This window comes from Balaenoptera borealis, assembly GCF_965194805.1.
Source record: "Balaenoptera borealis genome assembly, chromosome: 5".
NCBI lineage: Eukaryota > Metazoa > Chordata > Mammalia > Artiodactyla > Balaenopteridae > Balaenoptera > Balaenoptera borealis.
The window spans coordinates 131,850,369-131,876,705 of record NC_138862.1 but is presented as its reverse complement, the minus strand read 5'-3'; the positions used below and the strand labels follow the sequence as shown (position 1 = coordinate 131,876,705).

Here is a 26,337-nt window from a genome sequence, read left to right as displayed (position 1 = left end):
TTGCTCTGGTGGGCAGAGCTCAGTAAAACTTTAATCTGCTTGTTTGCCGATGGGTGGGGCTGGGTTTTCTCCCTTTTGGTTGTTTGGCCTGAGGTGACCCAGCACTGGAGCCTACCTGGCTCTTTGGTGGGGCTAATGGTGGACTCTGGGAGGACTCACGTCAAGGAGCACTTCTCAGAACCTCTGCTGCCAGTGTCCTTGTCCTCATGGTGAGCCACAGCCACCCCCCACCTCTGCAGGAGACCCTCCAACACCAGCAGGTAGGTCTGGTTCAGTCTCCCATGTGGTCCTGCTCCTTCCCCTGGGTCCCAATGTGCACACTACTCTGTGTGTGCCCTCCAAGAGTGGAGTCCCTGTTTCCCCCAGTCCTGTCGAAGTCCTGCAATCAGATCCTGCTAGCCTTCAAAGTCTGATCCTCTAGGAATTCCTCTTCCCAGTGCCAGACCCCCAGGTTGGGAAGCCTGATGTGGGGCTCAGAACCTTCACTCCAGTGGGTGGACTTCTGTGGTATGTGTTCTCCAGTTTGTGCGTCACCCACCCAGCCATTATGGGATTTGATTTTATTGTGATTGCGTCCCTCCTACCATCTCATTATGGCTTCTCCTTTGTCTTTGGATGTGGGGTATCTTTTCTGGTGAGTTCCAGTGCCTTCCTTTCGAAGATTGTTCAGCAGTTAGTTGTGATTCCATTGTTCTCACAAGAGGGAGTGAGCGCATGTCCCTCTACTCTGCCATCCTCTGAAATTGTCTTTTTTTTTTTTACTTGTCAGCAAATGTTTAGTGATTGTTTACTATGGGGCTGGCACCTGCTCAGCAGGAAATGAAGACCCAATAATGAGCCACAGGGTCAGGGAGGACAGATAAAGGAACAGTCACCAAAAACCCCTATGCAACTATAAATCATGTTACATTCCTTAGTAATAACATGAATACTATTAATAATAATAACTAACCTTAACTGGGATGACTATTTGTCAGACACTGAGCTGGGTGGGCTTCAATTCTATCCTCTCATTGAGTCCTCATAGCTCCACAAGGCAGGTGTGTTTATCATCCTTACTTTACAGGTGAAAAAACCTGAGATGCAGAGAAGCTAAGTGACTTGCAAGGAAGAGGCAGAGTTGTGATTTGAGTCCAGGTCTGACTCTAGAAAACAGGCGCTTGACCATGAAGTAAAGAGCAAGGAGCTTGAGAGAATGTAAAGGACTTGCCTTCAGTATGGGACGCTCTCTCTAGACTCCCTACACCCTCACCCTTTTCCTGCTTTTTTAGTCCAAGATGGATGACAATACTATTGACCTACTGACCTGGTAAACAAGACTGGGCTGGCTCTGATTCAGAAGCAGAAAATGTCAGACAATTTCATATCTACTTGTTGGGTCATGAAATAGGATTAGGACTGGAGTTAAGGTCAGGGATAGGATAATGGTATCTTGCCAACATAATTATATCCTTGCACTCTATGATCAAAATGATTGAGTCAGAAGGTTTTGCATTGTGCCAGAGTCACAATGTGACTGGCTCCCAAAGAGGCCACCTAGGGTAGTTTTACCTTGATCAATTTACCACAGAGCTGAAACTGTTTCACAGCCAAGTCAGTGTTCTGAGGTTTGCCTGCCTAGAGAAGACTGACTCCCAGCAATCCAACTCATAGGAGGCTGAAGTATATAACCAGATGCCCATGTATTCATTAACAGTTGGTGTTAGTCCTTCAGTAACTGGCTGTCTCCTCCCTCAACCAGAGCACCCTTTTCCCAATATAAGCAATCCCTGGGAGCCAAATCAGTCATCAGCAGGCTGGTTGGTGAGTTAAGGGAGGCAGATGTAATCCAAATCAGGGTGGGGTTTGGAGAGTCATCTCCACCTCACAGCAGGGTACGGTGTGAGCTCCAATTTCATGTTGCTCTTTCCTGGACAGTGGTAGGTAATAAGTGCCAACTTCTGGCCTCTTGGGTTTACCCTTCTTCTTTTTCCTTCCTCTTTCTATATGCCAGCCTCATTCTTTATCTTTGTTTCATGCATTCTCCACAGAATACAATTGATTAGATTGCTGATTATTCAACTGTCATCACATTCCAGCCCTTCCCCCCTAAGATTACATCAAGGACGGCACCTTAGTGGGTGGGTTGGTTGTTCCCAAGCTCTTCATTCATTTACAGAATTTTTTTGTTTATTCTCAGATATGTTAGGTTGAACCATATGGAACTGCTATTTTGGTAGGTTAAAAAACAGATAGCTGCAACTTCGTGTGGTTCAACAAACAGCAGACCTGATCCACTAGGGGTGGGCTTAATGAGTCCAACTCCCTTTTACAAGCCTTGGTGGTAGGTTTATATATGGGGGGGGCGGTGCAGGGTCATGCATGGCAGCCCTTTACCTCTTTCTAGAAACAGGCTCTTCTGGGTAGCCACTGGTGTCTGGGACCTCATTCCTCTTGTTATCCATTTATCCTCCAACTAGAACCTTAATGTCAGGGACGAGCTAATGAGGGACTTGAGGTTGAGGAAGAAGGTCAAATTTTTGGCTACACATGACTGACTATGTATTCTAAAGCCAACAAGGAACAATGTTAAGGAACACTTAGATAGTCCATGGTTTGTACAATCCCCTGTTAATGTGGAAAACTGGGGACTAGTGGAGACATTTTACAAACTTCGGTCAAATGCCTCTGTGACGTAGGCTGTACGCCCAACACCATTCCTACCTTAAAGTGTTTTTGTTACCGAACACAAGGCCGTGTGTCCAATGCATAGTGAGGCGAAACAATACCAAAACATCAGAGTTTGGAGCAGAGAAAGGTTTGTTGCGGGGCCATGCAAGGAGAGGGGTGGCTCATGCCTTAAAAAACCCAAACTCTCCAAAAGCTTTCAGCAAAGCCCTTTTATAGGAAAGGTAAGAGAGAGGCGTGGTTAGTTGTTGCAAACTTCTTGGTGTCAGATCCTTTGTTCTTGAGGTCAGGTCACCATGTTCCTGTAAACCTCCACCAAAACAAATGTTATCCTCTGTTCTACCTAGAAAAGGCAAGGTTCCAAGGCTCAACTTTTGCCCTCCAAGGTCCAGGCCCTGGCTAAGGGGAAGGGGTCCCTGCATAGGCTGGTTACCCTGCCCAGGAGCATTTGGCCGGCACCCAGTCTGGGTCCTCCCTCCAATGCCCAGGCCGGGCTGAAGAGGCAGATCTCAGCTGGTGGCTCCCTCAGGGCCAGGTGCCCAGACCCTGCCCAGCCTTCCTCACTGAGGGGGCAAGGCGCACAGGACCCCACTGGCCCTCAGGCTCCTCAAGCCACCCAAACGGGGGCCAGGTCCTGCAGAAGACAGCTGCCGCCATTAGGTCACGGAAGTGGGGATGAGGGAGAGGTTCTCGGTTGCTTCAAGGCCTGGGCCTGGCCAATGGGTGCCTGTGGCGAGGGCTCTGGAGCCCCGCAGGACACAGCCCTGTCCCCGGGCCCCCCAGCTCACCTGCTGGCCACGAGGCCGGAGGGCCTGGAGGGTCCCAGGGAGAAAGCCATGATCCCCTTCTCACCGCACTCTCTGCTGCAAGGACCACTGCAAGGCTGACTGTTGGTGAAGCGGACCTCTAACCCAGGCTCTAAGGGCTGCGCACCCACCCGGCCCCTATTACATTTTCAATGTGCTATAATTGTATGTATACGTGTGTGCTTCTGGCTACCAGTTTACCATACAGTAAGCTCTGTGAGGGAAGCGCCTGTATCTGACTTACACTTAATTCCTAACATCAGGCCTGGCATACAGTAGGTGCTCATTAAATAAATGTTTTACATAAATGAATGAGTTAATGAGTGGATGAACAGTTAAACAACAAATCATGCAAATACCAGGAAAGCATCAAACACCCATACCAAACAAAAGGTCTCTGGGCCTTTAAAGGTCAGGAACCAGGCTGCCTGTAGAAATCAGCAGAGGTTTCACCAGAGGAAGTGACCTGAAAGTAGCTGCTCCCCAATTGGAAAAGGTCGTCGGTGGAACAGGCCAGGCAGCAGCTCACAGATCTGAGAGAGGAAGCCACAAATGAAAAGTTACTCCCCATTTCCTGGCAAGTCTTTGGCCAGCATGAGCTGCATTCCTTTGAGCTGAGTGTGTGTGGAATTTCCAGCCTAGGTAGCAGAATGGAACTTGGAATGAATAGCTCAGCAAAAAAGAACCCAGGGATAATGGGGCTGGGCCCAGCTGCCCTGTGCCAGCTCTTGAGCTCATGGAATATTGGAGCTCAGTGGGCCTTGTCGAGGGAGATAAATGATGTCCTTTGGATTATACCACTTCAGAGGACCCAGAGAGAAATTTCGACGTTCAGACAGCATTAGGATCCTTAGAAGATGTGCTGAAATACCTGGTAATGTTCCGAGTGCTCACCACTATTCAACTTTCCATCTACCAAGTAGAAATGAAGGCCTGTTTTGCTTTGAAGATGGGGAAGGTCCAAACATCGAGAGAGCTGGATGATGCTTCACGATGAGGACGGGGTGAAGATGAGGATTCGGGGCTCTGTGTAACCCATCTGGAGGAGGGTAGCAAGGGAGATTTAAGAGGAAAACCTGGTAGGAATATATGCTGTCAGTTTCAGGTCAGGGGATTCAAAGTGGAGGAGACTAGCTTTATGGAGGAGAGTATTAACTACAGATAATGACACAACCACAAAGACCCTGGTCTCTCTACTGGCCTGACCTGAGTTTTTTACATATGATCAAGTTTGGGGAGCATGCCATCAATCACACTGAAAGATGTAGCAGGGAATTTTACTGCATTAACCCTCAACTACTGTACCTTCTCTGCTTTTTCCCATCATTAATTCTTTCAAGACACGGATACATTGATGAGGACCTAAGAAAGGGAGGACTGAATTTCATTCATATCTAGATATTTTCTTCTAGATTATAACAGAGTTGAAGGCAGGAATGACAAATTACTCTGCCTAGAACAAAGCACATTGCCTTAAATATAGCTAAATAGGTCCTTCACAGATGAGGAAAGAAAGAACAAAAGGAAGGAAGGGAAGGAGGAAGGAGGAAAGCAAGGGAGGGAGAGAAAGGAAGAAAACGAAATTTGATCAGAGATGTTAAGGAAGGTGGGGGAGGGGCAATACTGAACTTGGCCTGCATCACAAGAAGATACCTGGTGTCACAGAAGGAAGTTACCTAGAGACCCATCCCAGGTGGTTGAGGTCAGTTTATGTTTGGGGAATTATACGTAAGCTTGCTGTTGGCCAAGGCCAGGCCCTTGATTTGCTTCTTTGACATATTCTAGACTTAGTTCGTTAATAGTAGTGGAGGTGGAGGAGGCATGGGGGAGACAAACTTTAACGGAAAAACTGTAAAGAAAAAGACAAAGAAGTAGCTCCATTTACTGGCTGTGCTCTATCTACCCCACAAGGCTACTAACATAAGTCTGAGTCATTTCCTCAGTGGTTGTGACAGTTCTCTGTCTTTAGAAGGAGGAAGTGGAAAGTTTAATACCTTACATTAGAGGCCCTTTTTCATATGCAAGGATTCATTTCATTCTCAAGGCCCAGAAGGTACTTAAATGGGACAACCACGTATAGCATGGGCACATTTGGTCCCCATTACTATGGTATGCCATTCCCCTCCTCTTATCAGGGACTGAAAAAAAAGATAGATTACAGTCATCATCTCATCAGGGCAGGGGATACTATTTAAGTGTAAAATCATTTATCGCATCCAAGTATTAAGCACTGCAACTAAGAGGTACTCTTTCCCCAAGTATCTTGCAAGAGCTAACATCTCCATTTTACAGATCAGGAGCTTGAGGGTCAGATTTATTTAGCTTGACCTTGGTAGATATATCAATATCTAGTAGAGGGTGGAGTATAAATAAAACCAATCTCCTTTTAACTACCTACTGGCTTACTAAGATCTTTTAGTAAATGAGAACTAAACTTCAAGGCCACTGCTCCTCACTTTCATAATAATCATCCCGTACGATGAAAATGAATAGTTGCCAGACCAGAGAGGGTTAAAGTACAGAGGCCTGCAGAGCGGATGGTACCATCTTTTAACACAGCTAGCTTAACACAGGGCCTTTCCGTCTCGCTAAAGTTCAAACGACTACAAGGCCCCAGCTAGCCCCGGACGAGCAGCCACTCGTGGATCCTACGCATGCGCCCAGACGGAGCCTACCCGCCCCTTCGACCGGACCTCTTTAGCCAAGTCACCAACCAGCCCTCTAAATGCCCGCCCCCAAGGCTAAACCTTCGACCAATTGGGAGGCAAGAGTCATCATAACGTCACTTATTTAGCATATACCCTCTCCCCGCCCCCAAGCCATGGCCCCGCCCCGTCCGAGACAGCGATTGTCGCCTAAGCGCTTCGTTCTGGCATCTGATTGGCTCCTTTGCCAGCCCCGCCTCCGTCTCCTCCCGCCGCCCTCCCCTCCACGCTCCCACAGTGGCGGGCGGAGCTAAGTACGCAGGCGCGGCTGCTGCCTCTCTCTTCTGGTGGCCCGCCCGCCCTCCTCCCACTCACTCCCCTCCCCACCCCCCTTCCCCTCCTCTCTGGGCCTGCGTGCGCGCGTCTTCCTCCTTCACGCGCCGCCGCTAGCCTAGCACTCTCACTGGAACCTCTGGCCCGCACGTTCCCTTTGCCCTCCGGCGGCGGAGCGGGCGGGATCCTGCACCGCTGTCGCTGCAGCCCGGGCGGGCGGGGCGGCGGCAGCGGCACGCGAGCCCCGAGGAGGGCCATACCACCGTTCGCCAGCACGCGGGGGGAGCCGCTCGCCCCGCCGCAAACGCCTCGGCGACCCCGCGGGGCTGAGGCGTCGCTGCGCCCGGGAGCTTGAGCGCCGAGCCGGCCTCGACCCCGAGCTCGGAGCCCCGCGGGCAGCGCCCGCCGCCGGCCCCACCCATCCGGGCCGAGGAGGCCGCGACCATGGCTGAGATGGAGGAGCGGAGCCTGGACAACTTCTTCGCCAAGAGAGACAAGAAGAAGAAGAAGGAGCGGAGCAACCGGGCGGCGAGCGCCGCGGGCTCGGCCGGCGGCGCCGGCGGGAGCAGCGGAGCCGCGGGCGCGGCGGGCGGTGGGGCGGGCGCGGGGACCCGGCCGGGCGACAGCGGGACCGCGGGCGCGGGGGCCACGGGCCCTGGGGCTGCCACCAAGGTTGTGACAAAGGTGAGGGGCCAGGGAGACTGGGAGTTGGGGCCCGGGCCGCGCGCTTGCGCCCATGTGCCCGCCCCCGCCCGCCTGCCTGCTTGCCTGCCCGGGGAAACGGCCGGGAGGGGCGGCCGGGCCCCGGCTGGCGGGCTGATGGGCGCGGAGGCTGCCACGTGACGCGGGCTTCCCACGGCGGGCCGCCTCGCTGTCCCCGCTGGACCCCCCGACACCCCGCTCCCGACCCGCATCGCTTGGCTCGGGCGAGGACGTAGGCCGCCGGCGGCTCCCTCCCGGGGAATCGGCCCGGGTCGGAAGTGCATCTGTCGAATGACGTCTACTCTGAGTAATTTAGCGTTCTGATTTCAGACCAGTAGTTTGAGCTGAATTTTCTAACAATCACATTTGTGGCAGCTCTAACTGCCACGACTTGGTCTCGAAGCCCGTAAAAGAAAAGTCTCATGGCAAGATTGAGCTAGACGTTTAGTTGTGGGCTTACTGTTGATTTCATCTGGCGTTTCCTGGTTGCTTTTAAAGTAACAGGTCTCATGAAGGAACGCGGTGGAAGTAAAGTTTACTCACGTTTGTCCTCCAGCCTAGTTGGCCTTGGGATTGAGCAAGGGCTTTGGCCAGAAAACGAGTCCACACTTTAGGTTCCAGCCGCTTGATCCCTTTTTCATAGTCTGATAGTTGTCTTAGTTGTGTTTTTACAAATAGCTTTAATTGACTAAGTGGTACCTGTTTTACAGGATGAAGATGAGTGGAAAGAATTTGAGCAAAAAGAGGTTGATTACAGCGGCCTAAGAGTTCAAGCAATGCAAATAAGGTATGGTTTGGTTACAGATGTGCTTAGATAACCCAAGGGATAGATACTGTATGTTTGGGCTTTTTTAGCCCCAAAACAGCATCACAGTACTCTTGTGCTTTAGATACGCTTATTAGGACTCTAATGGATTGTGCCTATTCCTCTGATGGCAGCCCTTTTATATGCTGGTCAAATTAGCTGCCAGCTCTAAAATCCTGTGAGAGCTTGCCTGCTTCAGATCTTGGTTAGGCCTTTTTGAGACAGCGAAAATGGATTTTGTGGTTTCAGAATTTTTACTTTTAATATCGGTGGGTCGAACTTAGTTTTTCTTTTTGTTTCAAAAAATAACTGGGGTGGTTTTCAGATCCTCTCTGACAGACAAGTTATATATGTATTCGTAATAGAAGCATAGTTAGAGGGAAATAACAGATTTTACCAACAAGTTATGTATGTATTCGTAATTGAAGCATAGTTAGAGGGAAATAACAGATTTTAGGTATTCACACAGTGAAACCAACTTGTGTAATTAGCAATGAGGTCAAGAAACTGAACATTACTGGTAGAGAAGAAAGCCGCCTCGTAGTCACTGTTTTCACCCCTCAAATAACCACTAACCTAACACTAGATTAATTTTCCTAGAAATTTATAGAAATGGAATCATAGTACATTTTTAAAGTTCAAAAAACAGTAATTTCTGAAAATTGGATTGGTTGGCTTAGAGGATTTGAAATTAACGTATTTTCTGAAGTCCAGTCTATGGTAGTCACATGAACTTTAAATTCATGTAAATAAATGTCATGTTTTTGAGGGTCTCGTGAAGTAGAAAATCCATTGGTTTAGATTAAAAATCCTTTATTCTCAGTTTCAAGAAATGAGTGATCCCTGGGAATTCCCTGGCAGTCCAGTGGTTAGGACTCAGCACTCTCACTACCAGGGGCCTGGGGTCCATCCCTGGTCGGGGAGCTGAAGTCCCGCATGCCACACAGCACAGCCAAAAAAAGAAGTGAACCCGATGCACTGCCTCCCAGTTTGAAGTCTGTGATTTATATATGCCCGTGACTGCCTGGCACAGTGGAGGAAATACTTTTCCTTAACAAAATACTGTCTTTTGACCTCTCTAGATGGTAACATTTATGGTGTTAAATAACTTATTAAAAAACCAGGGCTAACTTTTATGACATTTGTTGAATACTTACCACAACTAGGCATTCATGTCCTAGGTTCTTTCACGTCGCTGTGTGAGCTTAAGCAAAGTGAAACCTGATTGGTAGTGGGAAACTTTTAGGAAATGCAGGTTCCCCACATTTGAAATACCTTCCGTGGTGGTGTGAAGTAGAGGTGATTAGCCTGGAGGTTTATTCCCAGCTGCTTCTTGGCTTCCTTCGTGTGTTATATGTTTTTTGTTTTTGTTTTTTCTTTTTTCTTTTTTTGACTCTGTTGGGTCTTTGTTGCTGCGCACGGACTTTCTCTAGTTGCGGCGAGCGAGGGCTACTCTTCGTTGTGGTGCGCGGGCTTCTCATTGCTGTGGCTTCTCTTGTTGCGGAGCATGGGCTCTAGGCACACAGGCTCAGTAGTTGTGGCACGCAGGCCCTAGAGCGCGCGGGCTTCAGTAGTTGCGGTGCACGGGCTTGGTTGCTCCGCGGCATGTGGGATCTTCCCGGACCAGGGATCAAACCCGTGTCCCATCCATTGGCAGGCGGATTCTTAACCACTGCACTACCATCTAACATTGGAAGTCCCAATGTTAGATGTTTTTGAAGAGACATAGTTTAGAAAATATCCATTTTCTTTCCCTTGGGGCTTGACTTTTAAAAATGGGGAGGTAGGGATGTGGAGTTATGAACAGCCATTTGTGATTGTGGAACTGCCTGTGTTTGGTTCCTGTGTTCTGTTGTAGAATAAGGCTCTTGCTCTGCCTTTCCTGACTGCAGGCCCTAGACTGCATGTTCTCGAAGACTCAAACTTACTGAGCAATAGCAGCCCTTTCTGAGGGAAAGGTTTCAAGTTCATTGAATGCTAGAAGTTCATGAGGATATTTAAACTGCACCTATTTTTGTCCTTGAATATATATCCCGTATCCATTCAAGGTTATTTTTTCTTCATTTTCGGCTACTCCCGAGGTGGTGAAACATTTCTTAAATCACTTATATCCTTCACCTTTGCCAGGGGCATAAGTAAATCTCAGCTAGTATGAGCATTAAGGTCTGCTTGACCTGAAGTAGACCAGGTTTTATACTGCATTTTTCATTATTTAGCATCTAGTCATTGCCCCTAAGTGGCCATCCAGAGATCTTTCTCTTACCTGCTAACATTGAGAAACATACCTTCTTCAGGAAGCTGCTTTTGTGGATTCTCAGTCACTATGGAGTCTGGGGTCTATCTCCGTTGCCTTCATAAGTTAACAGAGGGGAATCTAACGGCTTCCAGGAAAGGCTTGAGAGTGAGAAGCCATCAGAGGGTTAATAATAATGACAAAAACTTTCACTTTATACAGCTGACCCTTGAACAACATGGGTTTGAACTGCATGGGTCCACTTATATGCAGATATTTTTCAACAGTAAATGCTGTATTACACGACCTGCGGTTGGTTGAATGTACCGATACGGAGGAACCGCAGATGAGGCATGTTAACACCCCTTTTGTTCAAGGGTCAACCATGTACTGAATATCTTTATAAACTTTGTATTAAATGTTCTTGACATTGAAACTCGGTAGGGGTGGGAGTCTACACATTGGTTCAATAGAATGGGAAGTAGGTTACTCACACAAATAGTATATAGTTGATAATGTGGCAAAAACATGGACTTCAGGGAAAAACAAACCTCGGCTTGCATTTTAGCCCTGCTGCTTATGTGTGACCTTGGGCGAGTTACTTTACTTGTGAATGTTATCTGCAAAATTGAGATGACTACTCAGGATTTTTGTGAAGATTTTGAACAGGATGTTCGTAATATATCCACTTGGTTAATATTAATCAACCTCTCTATTTAGTGGGTAAATTAGAATGTCTTACTCTTGGGTATTTCTCTGCTATTTAACCATGAGGCACCTGCTTTATAATACCAATGTTTGAGGAGAAGGGGTAGTGGAGGCACATAATATTATCATAACTAAAGTCCTACTCTGGTGAGTCAGTTCACTATGGACTTAATAGGAGAACATGACATGTTCAGGTTGGCATTAGTATAACCATACAAAGAAAAATCCTTCTCAGAGTTGCTGGAGATCTTGAATGATTGTCTTTTATGACTTGGTCTTACCTTTTGGGCAGAAGCCCTTAGAAGGGGAGAGAAATGAGATCTCTTTCTTCTCTGGAATTGGAGGGGGGTGGTTATGCCTTTAGTTTGTTACCTTTTCTATCCATGAGAGAGACAGCCTTGCTATTTCAATATGAAACAAGGGAAAATGAAACTTTGAAGTTGACTTAAAGATATCTTGAAATTCTCCATCTATAGTCTTAATTTTTTTTCTCCCAACTTTTTGTGTTGAAAAATTACAAACCTCAGAAAAGTTGCAAGAATAGTGGAATAAGTACCCTTATACTCTTGCCGTAGATCTACAAATCACTTTTGCCACACTTACTTTCTCTTTAGTTAGCTGCATACAGTCTTAAAAGTTCTTGGCACTAGTCCTTGTAGTAAGTTAGCATGCTGGACGTTTGTTGAAGGTGAGTGTGCAATTGAAAGGGGGAAAGTTTTCAGCAGCAGCAAGCGTACTGTATTAACGTCCTAGCTCACATTTACCCATTAGCTCAAGATTTAAGTACCAAGGGTATTATGAGGTCATGTGTCAAGTTTTGTGTCTAAGTTAATAAATCTTATTCAAGATCACATCATTGTTTACAGACAAGTTCTGAGAGGGAAGCCATTGAGATGGTGATAAAAGAAGGGGCCTAGCGCTTGAGCTTAGATTATTGTTTGATAGTAGGACCTATAGGCCTTTCCCATCTTTAAAATGGATTTGAGGAAGAAAGATTTCATTTACTACTTATTACTAAATGGTGAGCGTTTGTCATGTTTCAATAAAAAATTGAGTCCTTGGAGCCCAGTGGTTTTCTAGGAATCTTAAGAAATCTAGACTTTTAAACCCATTAGGTAGAGCTGGTTAAGTTGTCCTTTGAAGAGAAGAAATTATTACAGCATCCAAGCTGGATTCGTTGTAGCAAATATTTGTGGGACTGCTGTGTCCTGGATATTGGGCATCGACTGCTGGGTCTTGGAGTTGTAAAAAAATAACTCATGCTCTACTGAACACTAGTAGATCATTTCAGTGATGTGTAGGAGCCGTGGAGTCCAGGAGAGACGCTTAGGTCTACCATGAACGGGTCAAGAAAGAGTCCTTGGATGAAATACAGTGACATTTTAAGCTGCCAGCCATGGCTCATCAGGCCATTTCTATCCCCCCGGTTTACTGTTGTAACAGTGGTTGGATAATAGGGTCAAATCAGTGGAGCTGCCCAGCATTCCGGCAAAAGTGCAGTCAAGTCCGGATTTTGTTTTAGCTGCTTTTGGGGAAGGGGGAGTTAGGATACATAAATTCTCCTGTAATGTCCCTTGAGATGAGGAGGTAAGAATGTTCTGTTCTTTATAAATACACTGCTGTAGAATGTGTGATCCTGATCAATCTTACTAAAAAAAAAAGTGAATTTCTCAAATCTCAAAAGAGGGAAAATTTTTGTTTCATATTTTAGAGCTATAAAGAGAGTAAAATGAAGTAATAGGCAACCTGAAAGAATATGGGCTCCAGAGTCCCACTGACTTGGCTCTGCTACCTTGTAGCCCTGGTGAAGGTACTTAAGTATCTGAATATCAGTCTCCTCATATGTACAATGGGTCTTCTCCCTGCCTTAGTGTTATTTTGATTTTTAACTTTGTAAAACGGGTACAACACTGCCTGGCATAGTAGATGCTCAGTAAATATTCCTTTTTGTAGCATTATCATTCCCCCTACCCCAAAATAGTGCCTTACAGACTAATGCGTATTTAAGACGGTATACTTTGGATTGTGATAATGAATTTACAGTAGCATTGTAGTTTTTATTTTTATTTTATTTACTTATTTATTTTTTAAGCATTGTAGTTTTTAAAACATCAAATTTAGCTGATGAGACGTTGTATATTATATTTGGGTCAAACGCCAAATTTTAGCCTAGTTGTCTTCTGTGGAAATAATTCTTTGCAACGTGTTTTTTGTTCTTTGGCATTTGGAGGTTTGACATTTTCTGGAATATGTAAATGTGAAAGAGTAGTAGGCTATTTAAATTATTTCTATCCTGCCATTGTTACTATAGCACTTTGGCAAGGCTCTTAGCATCTCTGGGCCTTATTTCCTTCTGTTGGATGAAGTGTCTTGACTAGACAATTTCCAATGTTTAGTTTAGCTGATATTTCAGAATCTTATGAAGCAAAATACTAAGTTGTCTTGTGCCTATTATCAATATACAATCCCTCTAATTAAAACATCTCTCTTATTTTCTAGTAGTAGTTTGTAATCTAGAGGTATTTTAGATTTGTGATTTTTTAAATTCATTTCTTCACTTGTCTCTGAGGGTGAAAAGGTGATGAACACTAGACAGTAAAGGAATCTTTTCTTTGAGACTCTCAGCATTCTATCAGACCAAATTGGAGTTTTTCTTCAAAATTTTTTTTTTGCAGATTAGGAAAACAATGTTTTTGTTCTTTAGAACATTTGAAGAGTATAACAGCATAAGGAAATATGCAAGAATTATTCATAATCCCTTCTGCTTAGGGATAATCAGTGTTAAAATTTTTTTGGTTTTCAGTTTATTGCAAGCTGATAATTCTGGAGTTTAAATATTAAAATAATTTAAGGGAAAAGCTATTTTAATTCAGTGCATTGTTGAAATTAACCATTTCTAAATGTAACTGACCAAATGAAAGCTATCACAGTTTGGGGATATAAGAGTGTAAAAGTGCCATGAAGTCACTTAAATCTTTGTGGGGATCTTATCTCCCTGTCTGGCATGGATTGGGTTGCTGCGACATTGCTAACTACAGTCAATTATAGCTGGGTGAGTAACACCTGTGCTTTTACTCATGGACCAAGCAAATTACATTTTAGTGTAATTACATAGGTGTGGCTTCAGAGGTGGGTAACTTTTTAAAAAAACTTCTTTTGGGACAATTTTGACATTTGGATACCACTGTTAGACTCCTGGATAAATTAGGACTTTCATACTCTTACCTGATCATTCTACTTAAAAGCTTTAGGAAGCAAGGTCATACTGCTTAGTGTCCATTTTAAAAGAACATGTTTTCATGTTGCTTTTTTTTTTTTTTAATGAAAATTATGTTTTTTCTTATTATAAAGGTGGTATATGTGGTGCTTATATGAAAACTCAAATATTAAAATGCTGGAGAGGGTGTGGAGAAAAGGGAACCCTCTTGCACTGTTGGTGGGAATGTAAATTGATACAGCCGCTATGGAGAACAGTATGGAGGTTCCTTAAAAAACTAAAAATAGAACTACCATACGACCCAGCAATCCCACTACTGGGCATATACCCTGAGAAAACCATAATTCAAAAAGAGTCATGTACCACAATGTTCATTGCAGCTCTATTTACAATAGCCAGGACATGGAAGCAACCTAAGTGTCCATCGACAGATGAATGGATAAAGAAGATGTGGCACATATATACAATGGAATATTACTCAGCCATAAAAAGAAACAAAATTGAGTTATTTGTAGTGAGGTAGATGGACCTAGAGACTGTCATACAGAGTGAAGTAAGTCAGAAAGAGAAAAACAAATACCATATGCTAACACATATATATGGAATCTAAAAAAAAAAAAAAAAAGGTTCTGAAGACCCTAGGGGCAGGACAAGAATAAAGACACAGGCGTAGAGAATGGACTTGAGAACACGGGGAGGGGGAAGGGTAAGCTGGGACGAAGTGAGAGAGTGGCATGGACATATATACACTACCAAATGTAAAATAGATAGCTAGTGGGAAGCAGCCGCATAGCACAGGGAGATCAGCTTGGTGCTTTGTGACCACCTAGAGGGGTGGGATGGGGAGGGTGGGAGGGAGACGCCAAGGGAGGAGATATGGGTATATATGTATATGTATAGTTGATTCACTTTGTTATAAAGCAGAAACTAATACACCATTGTAAAGCAATTACACTCCAATAAAGATGTTAAAAAAATAATAAATAAAAAGCATGTAATACCAAATGTTTACGGCACTTACCATGTGCCAGGCACTGTTCTCAGTGCTTTATGTCTGTTAATCAATCTTCATATTGGGGCTGTTACCCCTTTTTACACGAGGAGACTGAGGCATACAGAAGTTAGATGCCGTACTTAGTCTTCCTGGCTAGTAAATGGCAGAGCCTGGGTGTATTGAACCAGGCAGTTTGGCTTTAAAATCTGCTCATAACTGCTTGCTCCATGAAGAAAATAAAGTCATGCATTCTAGCACCCACTTTTTAACATTTACCCAAGAAATCATTCTAGTTGTCTTTCTACCTATATTAGGTGCAGAGATTTTTAGTATTGATACATTGTTGGTTTATGTGACATGGGTATTACTTCCATGTTAGTGTAGACCTAACATATCATTTTAAATGGCTCCATGGGATTCTTACGTGTTAGCAAAAAAGGAAGACTGAAGGCTGGCTTAGCCATACTCCCCACGCTTTTTTCCTCTCAAACTATAGTCTTAAGTAAAATCGTGCTCTAAATGCAGATTGAAGGTAAGTTTGTTCCCTTGTCCGCCTCTGTTGCCACCCTAGGCCTCTAAATTCTGGAATCATCTCTGGTTGGTGGGCAATATGTGATGGTACTATTATCTGAGTGTCTTTAAAGAAGACCATTAGCTATTCAAGAAATTTGTCACATAGCCAGAACTTACTATAATAGACATGGAAAGAAAGCACCCTTAGATGTCATTTTGCAGAAACCAGGATATACCCTGATGTTCCCAAGGTCACAGTCAGGGTGGGAGTCATATATACATTGTTATGGCCATTGTCATTGTCATGGATCAGATATCAAAAGGAGAAAATGTCTGAAAGAGTGGAAGGCCAGGGACAGAGCTTTAGGCAGCAGCATGTAGCTTTTTTTTTTTTTTTCTTTTTGTTGCGTTGGGTCTTCACAGCTGTGCACGGGTTTCTCTTTGTTGCGGTGCACAGGCTTCTCATTGCATTGGCTTCTCGTTGAGGAGCATGGGCTCTAGGCACATGGGCTTCAGTAGTTGCAGCATGCAGGCTCAGTAGTTGCAGCATGTGGGCCCTAGAGCATGTGGGCTTCAGTAGTTGAGGCACATGGGCTCAGTAGTTGTAGTGCGTGGGCTTCAGTAGTTATGGCACATGGGCTCTAGAGCGCAGGCTCAGTAGTTGTGGCGCACGGGCTTAGTTCCTCTGTGGCATGTGGGATCTTCCTGGACCAGGGATCAAACCCGTGTCCCCTGCATTGGCAGGCGGATTCTTAACCACTGCTCCACCAGGGAAGTCCCGCAGCATGTTTTTTTAATAGAGGAAAGGACAGTTAGATTGATGACAGACACTGATAAGCTGAAGACCTAGGAAACACCACCACTGTCATGGAAAATAATCCAGGGAGAAGGTTGGTGGTCTGTGCCAGGTGCATCATCTGCAAGGGCAAAGAGTTGCAAAAAAGAAGTTTGATTTGACAGTTATCTTTGTGCTGTCAAGCCAGCGGTATAGAGAGGCAAGATACATGTACTTGATAATTTAGCAAATTCAGGCTTACATAAAACAGTAATAAGTAATCCAGCACAAGGAGAAATAATCAAAGATACCTTGCAGAGATCACAGACTTCTGACTCAAGTCAATTCAAGAATAAAGAAATAGGGACTCGCCTGGCAGCCCAGTGGTTAAGAATTTGCCTTCCAATGCAGGGGGTGTGGGTTCAATCCCTGGTCGGGGAGCTAAGATGCCACATGCCTTGTGGCCAAAAAACCAAGAAAACATAAAACAGAAGCAATATTGTAACAAATTCAGTAAAGACATTAAAAATGGTCCACATCAAATCTTAAAAAAAAAAAATTAAAAATAGGCATTAAATAGAACAGTTAAATCAGTCTTAGAATGGTATGTCACCACTGAGGATATATTTTGTATTTATAATCACTAGTAAGCCAAAGACTGAGTTCTTGTATTCTCTTCTTTAAATGGGTGACACATCTCTGATGGTAGGGATCAGTTCTATATATTTCCTATGTCTAGACAGTAGAGACTGACACTAATAAAGTATGAAGCACTGATGTAAATACTGAACGCTAACTTGTTTTCCTCTGTTGGAATGTGAATTAATTTTGAGAGTATTTTTTTACATGTACCCAAAGGATTAGCAAATGAAATTACACAACTTTTAAAACCCATTCATTTGATCACTAAAAATATGCTTACCATAAGTGCCTGTTTGCACACTTTGGTCCTAGAAAAAAATCAAGTAATTGTACTTTTAATCTTTCAAGTTGCCCTTTTCTCTACATTTCAGGTTAGATTGACCTGTCTTCCCTCCATCAGTAGAGGCTGCTATAAATAATCAACACAGATTGTTAAAAACCTGGCATGTCAGTATGTTAAATATTTCTAGATGTTCTTGAGTGTATGGAGTTTGCAAAAAGTGAAATGGAGACTGTCAGACAGAGAGGTTTTCTGAACCTTTTTCCAGCGATGAATCCTTTTACATGAAGTCCTAATGCATAAAATAGATAAAATCCCCTAATTCTTCCTCTTTTTTTTTTTTTTTTTTTTAAAACAAGTGAGGCATTTGGGCTTAAAGAGGTTAAAGTACCTTCTCCAGAATCACAGATCATTATTGATAGAATTAAGGATTTGGACTGACAGTTTTCCTGGTGTTTCTGTAATTGAATTAACTTGTTTATTTTCCAATAGTGAAAAGGAAGAAGATGAAAATGAAAAAAGAGAAGATCCAGGTGATAACTGGGAAGAAGGCGGAGGAGGTGGTGGTGGTGTAGAAAAATCTTCAGGTCCCTGGAATAAAACAGCTCCGGTACAAGCACCTCCTGCTCCAGTAGTTGGTAATCTTTATATTTCATTTTCATAAAGATGTCCATTTGTGCATAATTTTATATGCAGTCAGCTTTCAACTAAATGCATGCTTGCACTGGGTGAGTAGGGTCTTCTTTCCATTCCTAGGAGAGAGATTTGTGTCTGATCTAAAGACTTTCATATCCTCAATAAAGAAATTTGGAAGTTAAGGCTGTAGGCTGCTTAAATCTTACTGCAGTCCTATAGCTTGCCAGATTTACATGTTTAAGCATTTTTTTTTCAATGTTTGACAGCTGACTAAGGAATATTGGGTACCTGTGTCTTTTTTTTCCCATTCCCCATTTTACTCTGTCTAGAGAATGAATTCTCAGAAAGGTGGATTTTATCACTCCCAAGAGGGTGAAAAGTGCTTCTTGGCTGGAGGGAGAGTGGGAATGGTAAAGAAATCTTAGATCTTACAGTGGTTTGTGGCCCATAAGAGGGGCAGAGTATGTAAAAATATGTACAGTGTATCTGTGGTATTAACATTTTTTGCTTGGGGCGTGGGGATGGTACTGTTTAGGAGAAAGTTGTCTTAAAAAGGCTCTTTTAGGAAGGCAATAATGAAAAACTGTTGAGAAATAATGCTCTAATGTATACCCATTTTATACAGAATAATATAAAGAATAACAAATCACCCCAAATGTTACTGTCCAAAGATCACAGATTACTACCATGTATAGGTCTTGCATGTTTCTTTCTAGCTGTATTACACTTGAGCTGATAAATGATGTAGAGATGTTCATTTGAAAGGAAGCTTTTGATAACTAGAAAACGTGTAAAACACTGAATTCATGTTTAGGATGGGGGGGCGAATGGTATGTAAGAAAAGCTGGAAGGCTGTGTCCCCAAAATCTTGGTCATGGTACAAGACTTTGGACTGCTTAATTTTTTCTCCTGTTTTACTAGAAAATAAAAAATTCGTTGATGATGTAAAAGTGGTCATACTTTGAAAGGTAGTCCCTGATGAGGCCTGTCTCCCAGGACCAGCAGATTCCTTTCCCACTTCCAATAAGTTGACTTAATAGAACTCATTTACATAGATAATTAAAATTGTACATGGAAGAGAAATTGGAAGACTACTTTTACCCTAGAAAAATAGGCCTTTGCTTTTGGACATTTCCTCAGATTGCTTTCCTTCTGTTGTTCAGAGACCCTTAATGTAAATATTGGTTTTTTCCATAACTGTTAAAATGATCAGGAATTCAGGAGTAGCTTATTAAAACGCCAAGCACTTGAATAGTTTCTCTAAACTGTTTTGAAATGTTAGTTACAGAAACCCCAGAACCGACAATGACTAGTGGCGTGTATAGGCCTCCTGGGGCCAGGTTGACCACAACAAGGAAAGCCCCCCAAGGACCACCAGAAATCTACAGTGATACACAGTTCCCATCCCTGCAGTCCACTGCCAAGCATGTAGAAAGCCGGAAGTAAGTATTCTCAATATTGTGTTTTGGAGCCCTATCTTTTGGCCAGGGAGTGGGGTATTTGGGATTTGAAAACCCACCTGGGTGTTGCAGTAAAGCCCAAGCTGCAGCTGAGAGGCAACTGAGAATTAAGGTGGGACTTATATGCCCAGGACTTGGGGGAGAAGGGGGGAAGGACCCTGGTTGGGGTGGGGGGGGAAGAGCACAAAAGACAAACTTCATCTGCAAGTTTCCCTTATCCCTGGTTTATGTCATTCTGTAGCCATGACAAGTCTCATCTAGTGAGAATTCTTAATAAATATTAAGTACATTGTTGCTGCTTCTATGTTCCTTGTAATATAGAAACTAGAAAAGTCAGCAATATTTCATTATATTCCCAGTTAATGTGAGTAGGTGAAAGATGTTGGCATTTATAAATCTAATATTAAAAATAATCTTATTTCAGCAGGTACTTAAAATGAATGCTACCTGGAGTTAAATGACCACATATGGCACATCCACATCTTACTTAGGGACATGAATTTCTTACAAAGTAAATAAAATGGGAAGAAATGTAAATGACATCAGATGGAAATTTTTCGGGGTGGCTTTTAAATTAAATCCCAGCGTTTTTGCCTCTTTGAGAGCACAGCTGGCTTGAATTTAAACCTCCACTTGACTTGTTCCTCTGCTCTGTCCTCCACAAGAGGCAGTGATTCACCACACTCATCTTTATCTGACCCACTCCCATAAAGTAGATGTTTGGAGACTTCTTTGACTAATGAGTAGAACTTTACTTGAATGAGGAAATTGTTGTCCTTACTTTATGCATAAAGAAAGAGATGTGTATTGTCTATTATTTGCTAAGAGTAATAGTGAGTCTTAGAAGGAATCACCATGTCATTAGACAGCTTTTTAACTTTCCAGTTGTCTTGAAGTTGGTCCCAAAATAGGTTTTCAGTTAATAGTATTCAGTAGATTTGCTACCACAGAAAATAGGACCCTAGAGCTTCAGTACAGTATTCTATATTTTCTGTTCAATTGAAGCCTTAAAAATGGTTTTGGTAAGGACTTATATACCAGTTTCCCCCTCCTGTCCCTTCCTCAAGATTTTTCCAAGGGGTGGCTTTTTTTTTAATTCAAGAAAGGATATTTTCAAAACAACCTAGTGAAGAAGAAATATTTACTGATTACATTTCTTTTCCCTTAGGGATAAAGAAATGGAGAAGAGCTTTGAAGTAGTAAGACACAAAACTAGAGGTAGGGATGAGGGTTCAAAAAACCAGGCCCTTAAACTTCAGCTAGACAACCAGTACGCTGTGCTTGAGAATCAGAAAAGCAGCCACACACAGTACAATTAAGGAGTGGTGTTTGCTAACCCTTCTAAGGTAACTAGACCACAGCTAACCACCACGGACAGCCATCATCATCTGATCTCTGCTGGATCTACAACTGATGCAGACCACTCGGTGTACGGGACCGGCCCTATCGCACTATGGAAGTTTAAAGTATCACAACTGCTCTTTATGTGTATTGGATTTAGGGGGATTTTCATTGTTATATAAATGGGTGAACTAGATTCAGCAGTGTTCTTTCAGAGTTACTCTGCAAATACAAAAAAAATCAAAAACTGCAGCCAGTGGTCATTTCAAAATCTTTTTATGTTCAGATACTGAGCCTTCGTAAGGGTTGACTACCTCAGATTTGCTGCACTCATTGTGGACTTCATGTGGATCACAACTTCTGGATAAGAAGGTTACAGCTTTTAAGTGTCGATGTGAAACTTGAAACCAGCTCTACTGGATTCCTATCAGAAATTCTGCAGAAAGTCAGCCATCTGGGTTCTGATCTGCTGTAAAAGATGAAGATTTAAGTGACCTTAATTAACCTGTCCTGTGCCCCATTCATAAGGAACACTCTGTAGTGGGTATTAGACTTCCCGGAACATGCCGCTCTCAAAAGAACTGAAGTGTTCAGATAATCTGTGTAGGGCTGTGATTTATAATTTAAACTTTGAGTTGTATTCTGAGGTAACCACAAATTAAATTCAACCAAACTCGGGTCACCAAGTGGGAAAAGGGGTGGGGGGGGAATAATCTTATTTTTTTAGTAATTTTTTATTTGGGTAGTGCTTTTTCTGTGTTCCATATTAAGGCTTTTTTTTTCTTTCTTATTTTTCTTTCTTTTTTTTGCTTTGACTTGGAATAGTTCTTTGACAGAGCATATTGCTTGGCTAAGTAACCTGAAATATGCATTGGAATTGTGAAACGTCTCGTGAATTTGCCAATCCCTAGAGCAGAACCAGATGGCCTTTGATGTAAAGGGCAGTAGATGCAGGGGGCTCTACTTCAGGTGCTGCTAAAGCTTCCTCTAATCAGGTCTAAGTTGTATAGTAAACTGGTGGAAAGAGTATATTTTCTGCTCAGGCCAAGGGAGTCACAGATGTGTCCTTATAAATTCAAAGCAGTGAGAGCAGAACCTCAACCTAAAACCCACTGAAGTTTCATGGATCTTGCATGATCTCTGACAAGAATTCCAGATGCACTTGTGCCCAAACGTTTAAGGTATTAGACGCAGTGATTGTCCCAGCCTAGCTCTGTCATCAACCTCCTGGTGTGTCTTTTTACGTTGTTCATTTGGAGAGTCAGGGGCGAAAGACAGGTGATGTAGCACTTCTGTTTTTAATGATTACAGCTTAAACTATCCAGTAATTTTTAGTCCTGGAAAAGGACATCAGGACGCTACCCAGGATTACTGAAAAGTCTTTCCATCTAATGAGATAGTCTGGTAATTTCCTAGTTTTGTATCTTCGGTTCAATAGAAATATTTCAAAGTGGCTTGTGACCACTTGATGCAGAGTCTGGGTTTCTCTATAATAAAATCCCTTTGCCAAATGTAGGAGTTGCAGACTTGCTACTGGCAAGAGTGAAGCAAATGGGTGAGTAAATCTCCTGATGTGGGAGCATTTTCCTCTAGGAGTTCAGTCTTGATAAGTGTCAGTGCAGGAATCGCACTCCTAGGAGTGTTACAGAGTCATCTGCTGTCAGATGCAAACCATATCTGGGCAATAATGTTGGCATTATTTGAAGTGGCAGGCAGGATGCCTACGTTCTGGTGTACTTGGGTGAGTAGCTGAGCCAGCCAAGGAGAGGTTGGATGAGTGAGAAAGGATTCTTGGTTAATCTGAAGACTTCATTTGAGAACCAAAAATCTTTTAACAAGTAACCTCTTGGACCTTGAGCCACATATTTCCCCTAAAAAGTATGCTTTTTTTTCCAGCAAAACTTTGTTGGGGGTTATGTTATTGAGGAATGAGATGAATATGTGGAAATGTTACTTAATGGCATAGAAATCTGAAGACCTGCAGGAGATTTAAAAATTCCAACCCTTGTTATAACTTTTTAAAAGATTGTGAAATTATCAAAATGCACATGAATCAAGTTTTAATATGCTGTATGATGGGTGGATGAGGCTGTCCATTGTACCATTTCTTTCTTTGAATTCTCAGGCATGGTTTGGCAGTGCAAAAACTCTGTAACATTAACAAATTCAATAAAAAGTAAATATGTAGATTTTGGAGTCTGGTGGTTTTTACTCTTAGCTGGTAACTGATTCTTTATCTTTGAAAATGGAGAATTGATGACATTCCTCCTTTGCTCTAGGAGGCTGATAATGTCATCTCAAGTGACCTTTCCATTTGAGAAGTGTTTGTAGAGTACTCTTAATGTTAAAACTAGACCTGGAATGAAATTGGCTGTGAACTTGTGATTAATATTCTTTTCCAGAGATAAACATTGAAATGTACTCTTGTCTTCATTGCTATATTAAATTGTGTTATCTTAGACCATGGTAGGGAAATCTACAGTCTCTACTATGTAAAGATTTCAGGGCTTGTCCTCTGAGAAGCTTACAAATTTCTCAAATGAGAGCCATTTTAAATTTCAGGATTTAGTCTGGATTATAGTCCCTAAATTTCTAAACTGTAGGAAGTATATTTTCAGTCATTTTTGGTTGGAGTGTAAATTTTTTTGAAATACCAAAAATCAAATACAAGTTTTTTTAACTGAACTGTTCATTTTGGAATGTAAGTATATGTATTTTTTTCATACCTACAACTCATTTATTTTGTAACTGGAAGTGTATACCTGTTAATGTTCCTCATCTATTTCACCCATCCCCACACACACCCCTCCCCTCTGGCATGTGTTGTACTCAGTATCTATGACTGTTTCTGTTACGTTTGTTCTTGTTTTATAAATTCCACATATAAGTGAAATCGCTATTTGTCTGAACTATTTCACTAAGCATAATACCCACCAGGTCCATCCATGTTGCTAATGGCAAGTTTTCATTCTCTTTTACGGCTGTTACTTCATTGTATCTATGTAACACATTTTCTTCATTAGGTTGCTTCCATATCTTGGCTGTTGTAAATAATGCTGCATTGAACATAAGGATGTACATGTCTTTTCAAAATAGTGATTTTACTTTCCTTGGATGAATACCCAGGAGTGGTATTGCTGGGTTGTATGGTAGATCTATTTTTAATTTTTTGAGGAGCCTCCATACTGTTTTCCATAGTGGCTGCACCAATTTACATTCCCACAAATAGTGCATGAGGGTTCCCCTTTCTCCACATGCTTGAGAACTCTTGTTATTTGTTGTCTTTTTGATAATAGCCATTCTGACAGGTGTGAGGTGATAACTGTGGTTTTGGTTTGCATTTCCCTGGTGATAGTGATGTTGGAGCATCTATCTGTATGACTTCTGTGGGAAAATGTCTTCTCAGGTCCTTCAGGTCCTCTGTCCATTTTTAAATTTTTTTTTTTTTTTGGCTATGCCATGTGGCATGCAGGATCTTAGTTCCCTGACCAGGGATCGAACCCATGCCCCCTGCAGTGGAAGCGTGGAGTCTTAAGCACTGGACTACCAGTGACGTCCCTGTATGAGTTCTTTTTATATTTGGATATTAACCACTTATTTGATACATCCTTTGCAAATATCTTCTCCCATTCAGTAGGTGGCCTTTTTATTTTGTTGGTAGTTTCCTTCACTGTGCAAAAGCACAAAAGCTTTTTAGGTTTATGTAGTCCCATTTGTTTATTTTTTTTTTGTTTCTTTTACCTGAGAAGACATATATATACACACACACACACACACAAAACTAAGACCAACGGTAAAGAGTATCCTGCCTATGTTTTTTCTTCTAGAAACTTTATGGTTTCAGGTCTTACATTTAAGTCTTTAATCCATTTTGAGTTTATTTTTGTATATGGTGTGAGAAAGTAGTCCAGTTTATTTTTCATGTAGCTGTCCAGTTTCCCAAATCATTTATTGAAGATGCTGTCTTTTCTGTTGTATATCCTTTATCATAGATTAATTGATGATATAAGTGTGGGTTTGTTTCTGGGCTCTCTGTTCCATTGATCTATGTGTGTTTTTATGCCAGTACCATTCTGTTTTGATTACTATACCTTTGTAGTATACTTTGAAATCAGGGATCATGTTAACCTCTAGCTTCGTTCTTTCTCAAGATTGTTTTGGCTTTTTGGGGTCTTTGGTGTTTCCATACAAATTTTAGAATTATTCTAGTTCTGTGAAAAATAGCATTGGTATTTTGATAGGGATTGCATTGAATCTGTAGCTTGCCTTGGGGAGTATGGTCATTTTAACAATATTCTTCAATCCATGAGCACAGTACATCTTTACATTTGTTAGTGTCATCAATTTCTTTCATCAGTGAATACAAGTCTTTTACCTTCTTAGTTAGATTTATTCCTGGAATTCTTTTTGATGCAACTGTAAATGGAATTTCTCTTTCTGATAGTTGTTAGTGTATAGAAATGCACCAGATTTCTGTATATTAATTTTGTATCCTGCAACTTTACTGAATTCATTGATAAGTTCTAATAGTTTTTTGGTGGCATCTTTAGGATTTTCTGTATATAGTGTCATGTCATCTGCAGACAGTGACAGCATTACTTCATCCTTTGAAATTTGAATTCCTCTTATTTTTTTTCTTGTCTGATTGCTGTGGCTAGGACTTACAATACTATGTTGAATAAAAGTGGTGAGAGTGGACATCCTTGTTTTGTTCCTGATCTTAGAGGAGATGCTTTCAGCTTTTTACCATATGATGTTACCTGTAGGCTTGCCACACATGGCTTTTATTATACTGAGGTATGTTCCCTTCTGTACCCACTTTGTTGATAATTTTTTTTTAATATTTATGTTTATATTTTGGCGGCTCCAGGTCTTAGTTGTGGCATGCATGCAGGATCTAGTTCCCTGACCAAGGATCAAACCTGGGCCCCCTGCATTGGGAGCACAGAATCTTAGCCACTGGACCACCAGGGAAGTCCCTTTGTTGAGAATTTTTATCATAAATGGATTTTGAATTTTGTCAAAAGCTTTTCTGCATCTATTGAGATGATCATGATTTTTATTCAGTTTGTTAATATGGTGTATCACATTGATCGATTTGGGGATATTGAATCATCCTTGCATCCCTGGGTTAAATCCCACTTTATCATGGTGTATGATCCTTTTAATGTATTGTTGAATTTGATTTGCTAATATTTTCTTGAGGATTTTTACATCTGTGTTTATCAATGATATTGGCCTGTAATTTTCTTATTTTCTCAATATCTTTGGTTTGGGTATCAGGATGATGGTGGCCTTGTAGAATGAATTTGGAAGTGTTTCTTCCTCTACAATTTTTTGGAGTTTGAGAAGGGTAGGTGTTAACTCTAAATGTTTGGTAGAATTCAGCTGTAAAGCTGTCTGGTATTGGACTTTGGTTGGAAATTTTTGGGTTTTTTTGTTTTTATTACTGATTCAATTTCCATTACTGTTAGTCTGTTCATGTTTTCTCCTTCCTGAATCAGTCTTGGGAGATTGTACATTTCTAGGAATGTATCCGTTTCTTCTAAGTTTTCCAGTTTATTGGCATATAAATGTTCA

The 26,337-nt window shown here is 42.2% G+C and overlaps 1 protein-coding gene across 7 annotated transcripts; it reads left to right on the top strand.

The window, feature by feature from the left end:
• Window positions 1-6,490: 6,490 nt before the first annotated feature.
• Window positions 6,491-22,944, top strand: CDV3 (CDV3 homolog; the record flags this gene model as incomplete). Of its 7 annotated transcripts, none has more annotated exons than XM_082393553.1 (5): window positions 6,495-7,135; window positions 7,864-7,940; window positions 17,813-17,958; window positions 19,245-19,398; window positions 20,585-22,944. In XM_082393553.1, exons 1-5 carry the CDS (start codon window positions 6,896-6,898, stop codon window positions 20,733-20,735), a joined length of 768 nt encoding a protein of 255 aa, XP_082249679.1. In that variant the 5' UTR covers window positions 6,495-6,895. The 7 variants fall into 7 exon arrangements, with proteins under 7 accessions (XP_082249684.1, XP_082249679.1, XP_082249681.1 ...); XM_082393555.1 differs by lacking the exon at window positions 20,585-22,944 and adding an exon at window positions 19,844-20,564 and having other exon boundaries at window positions 6,501-7,135; window positions 19,239-19,398; XM_082393554.1 differs by lacking the exon at window positions 20,585-22,944 and adding an exon at window positions 19,841-20,564 and having other exon boundaries at window positions 6,501-7,135; window positions 19,239-19,398.
• Window positions 22,945-26,337: the final 3,393 nt, after the last annotated feature.